At 46.3% G+C, this 3,178-nt stretch overlaps 1 protein-coding gene across 1 annotated transcript in view; it reads right to left on the bottom strand.

Moving 5' to 3' along the window:
• PTGR1 (prostaglandin reductase 1) overlaps positions 1 to 3,178 on the bottom strand; it is a 29,460-nt gene that overhangs the window by 6,835 nt on the left and 19,447 nt on the right. Inside the window, 1 exon segment of the mRNA XM_012641142.1 lies at positions 2,042 to 2,160. Within this exon segment, the coding sequence (XP_012496596.1) occupies positions 2,042 to 2,160 (119 nt within the window).

The following is a 3,178-nucleotide window of genomic DNA, read 5'->3' on the forward strand; positions in this document are numbered from 1 at the left end:
TAATCATGGATGGGCTGGATTAGATTTCACTCACAAGGACAAGGAAACTATACACCGGGAACCTAAAAATAATTCAGTTCCTCCCAGTTCCCTGGAGAGAGACCAGCCCAGCACTCCAAGTATTAGACTGGGAAAAGTGCCAAGCTCCAGTGGCTCCAGGATGGGTAATCTATTTCTTTAAATTGGGAAACAACCATTGGCCAGGAATTAGAAAGCATGGTATTTTCCCCATCTGAAACTAAAATAATGCACCTTGATTATTCAGATTTCTATTGACTACAACTCCACGTGGTGTAAGATGGGAAAATGATCACAGCACAGAACCATGGGATTGGCTTTTTCCGCTGTCTGTAAGAAGGCTCTTTCTGATCTGGGACCTGGAAGAGTTATGGCACATGTATGCACCCCTCTAACATCCATTCATTCAACAATATTTATCTAGTGCCTACATTGATTCTGACACTGTTCTGGAGGCTGGAGATACACCGGAATACAAAATGCATGAACACTGCTGTCCTCATGGAGGTTACATTCTCCTGGGAGGGAGATGGGCAATAAATATAAATGAATAAGTGAATTATAGTACATATTATTTTACAATATAATTAATTGCTATGGACAAAAGTAGGGTAAGAAGGATCAGGAATGAAGGGGGATTACAACTTAATATAGTGTCATCTTAAAAGTTGCCTCATCCAGAAGGCCCTTTTTAGCAAAGACTTGAAGGACACGTGAGACGGTGAAGGGAGAAGTTCACAGGGGTAGAGTGGCGGAGGGAGGATGGGCTGTGTAAACAGGGGGTGACACCGAGAAATGACGTCAGAGAGGTGTCGGGGCCAGGTTGTACACAAACTTGCTGATTCTGAGCACTCTGGTTTGCTGTAGGTGAAATGAGGAGCTCTATGGGGTTTGGAGCATGAAGATGACCTGGTCTGATTTATGCTTTAAAAGATCACTCTGGCCACTGCACTGGGAATTATCTGTGGTGATGCGAAAGTGGGAGCCCCAGAGGGTCTACTGCAAACATCCAGGCCAGACACGATGATGGCCTGGACCAGAGTGGCAGCACAGGAGGTGGGAGAAGTGGTCAGATTCTGTATATTTGAAGGTTGAACCACTGGGATCTCTTGACAGATTAGACAGGGGTCTAAAAGAAAGAAAGAAATCCAAGATGACTCCAAGATGACTGCGAAACTAGAAGGGTAAGTTGCCATAACTGAGATGGTGAAGTCTCAGTATGCAGCAGGTTTGGCAGGAAAGATCAAAACACATTTGGTTTCCAACATGTTAAGCCGGAGATTTGTTGAGCCTCCAGATGCAGCTGTTGAGCAGCTGGTTATACGAGCCTAGAGTTCAGAGGAGAGATCCAGGCTGGAGATACAATTGGGAGCTGTCAGCATATCGATGGTATTTGAAGTCACGAGCCTAGATGAGCTAACTAAGGGACAGATAGAAATGTGGATAGAGAAGGAGAGGTCCAATGACCATGTCCTGGGGCACTCTATTATTAATTTGGAGAAAAGAAAAGAAGTTAGCAGAAGAGTCTGAGGAGGACCAGTCAGTGAGGAAAACCAAGGAGAGAGTGAGCACTCTGTCGAATATTTCCCAGAGCCAAGTGAGGCCAAGAGTCAACCACTGGATTTCACAATGTGAGGGACATCTGTAACCTTGACAAAAGCAATTTGGTGGAAGGGCAGCAGTGCAAAAGCCTGCTACGTAGGTTCAGGGAAGAATGGAAAGAGAGGAACTGCAGGCAGTGAATGTAGACAACACATCCAGGTATTTTGTCATAAAAGGGGGAGAAATGACGTGGACTTGCATTTGCGTGGAAATGAGGTCTAGACGGGGTTGTTTTCGATTGTTTTCCTTTTTATGATAGGAAAAGTAAGAATGCTTATATTCTAAATACAAGGACCCAAAAGGCAGGGGGAAACTGACGATGCAGCAGAGAGAGGTAAGAATTGGTGGAATGATAGTCGTGAGAGGCAAAAGGAAACGAGACCTAGTGTACGATGACAGGGGGTGGCTCTGGAGCACCTACCTCCAAGACCCATTTCAGCAAGTCCTTCAGAGCTTTTTGGCGGGCATCTCCTTGCCAGTGGGTGACCATGAACCCCTGGATGCGGAGCTGCTGATAGATAATAGCCTCTGGGGATGGTCCTATGAAGAAAAGATGTCGCATGTTTGGGTGACAGGATCCAGGCAGGTGGCCGTGGTGAAAACACAAGCAGTACAGGTCACTGCCGCTGTTCTCCTGCTGCTTCCCCTTTCCAATTCCTCCACTGCTTTCTGGTCCACGGGATGCTGACTAATCCACATGCACTGTGTAGAAGGCAGAACAACCGCCCCAAAGATGTCCACATCCAACCCCCCAGAACCTGTAACTATGTTACCTTACGTGGCAAAAAGAACTTTGCAAATGTGATTAAGTTAAGACCCTTGTGATGGGGAGATTATTCTGTGTCATAAAGATAGACTCAATATAATTGCAAGAGTCTTTGTAAGGGAATGAGGGACACAGGGAAATTTGAGTTAGGAAAAAAATATGTGGGGCAGGTGCAGTGGCTCAGGCCTGCAGTCCCAGCTACTTGGGAGGCTGAGGTGAGAGGACTGCTTGAGCCCAGAAGTTTGAGGCCAACATAGCAAGACCCTGTCTCTATAAAAAAATTTTTTAGAGTGATGATGGAAACAGAGATCAGAGAGAGAGAGAGAGAGAGGAGGAGGAAGATCTTATGCTGCTGGCTTTAAAGATGGAGGAAGGGGCCATGTGCCAAGGAACGTAGGCAGCCTCTGTGAAGCTAGAAAAGGCAAGGAAACAGATTCTCCTCTAGAGCCTCCAGAAGGAATGCAGCACTGCCAACCCATTTTAATTTCGACATTTAGAACTGTAAGAATACATTTGTGGGGCCAGGCACAGTGGCTCACACCTGTAATCCTAGCACTTTGGGAGGCCAAGGTGAAAGGATTGCTTGAGGCCAGGAATTCGAGACCAGCCTGGCAATAGTGAGTCCCTGTCTCTACAAAAAAATAAAAATAAAAAAATTAGGCACGAATGGTGGCACACGCCTGTAGCCCTAGCTACTCAGGAGACTGAGGTAGGAGGATCCCTTGAGCCCAGGAGTTGAGGGGCTACAGTGAACTATGATGACGCCACTACACTCTAGCCCAGGCAGCAGAG

The sequence above is a fragment of the Propithecus coquereli genome, unplaced genomic scaffold (assembly GCF_000956105.1).
Source record: "Propithecus coquereli isolate 6110/MARCELLA unplaced genomic scaffold, Pcoq_1.0 Scaffold163, whole genome shotgun sequence".
NCBI lineage: Eukaryota > Metazoa > Chordata > Mammalia > Primates > Indriidae > Propithecus > Propithecus coquereli.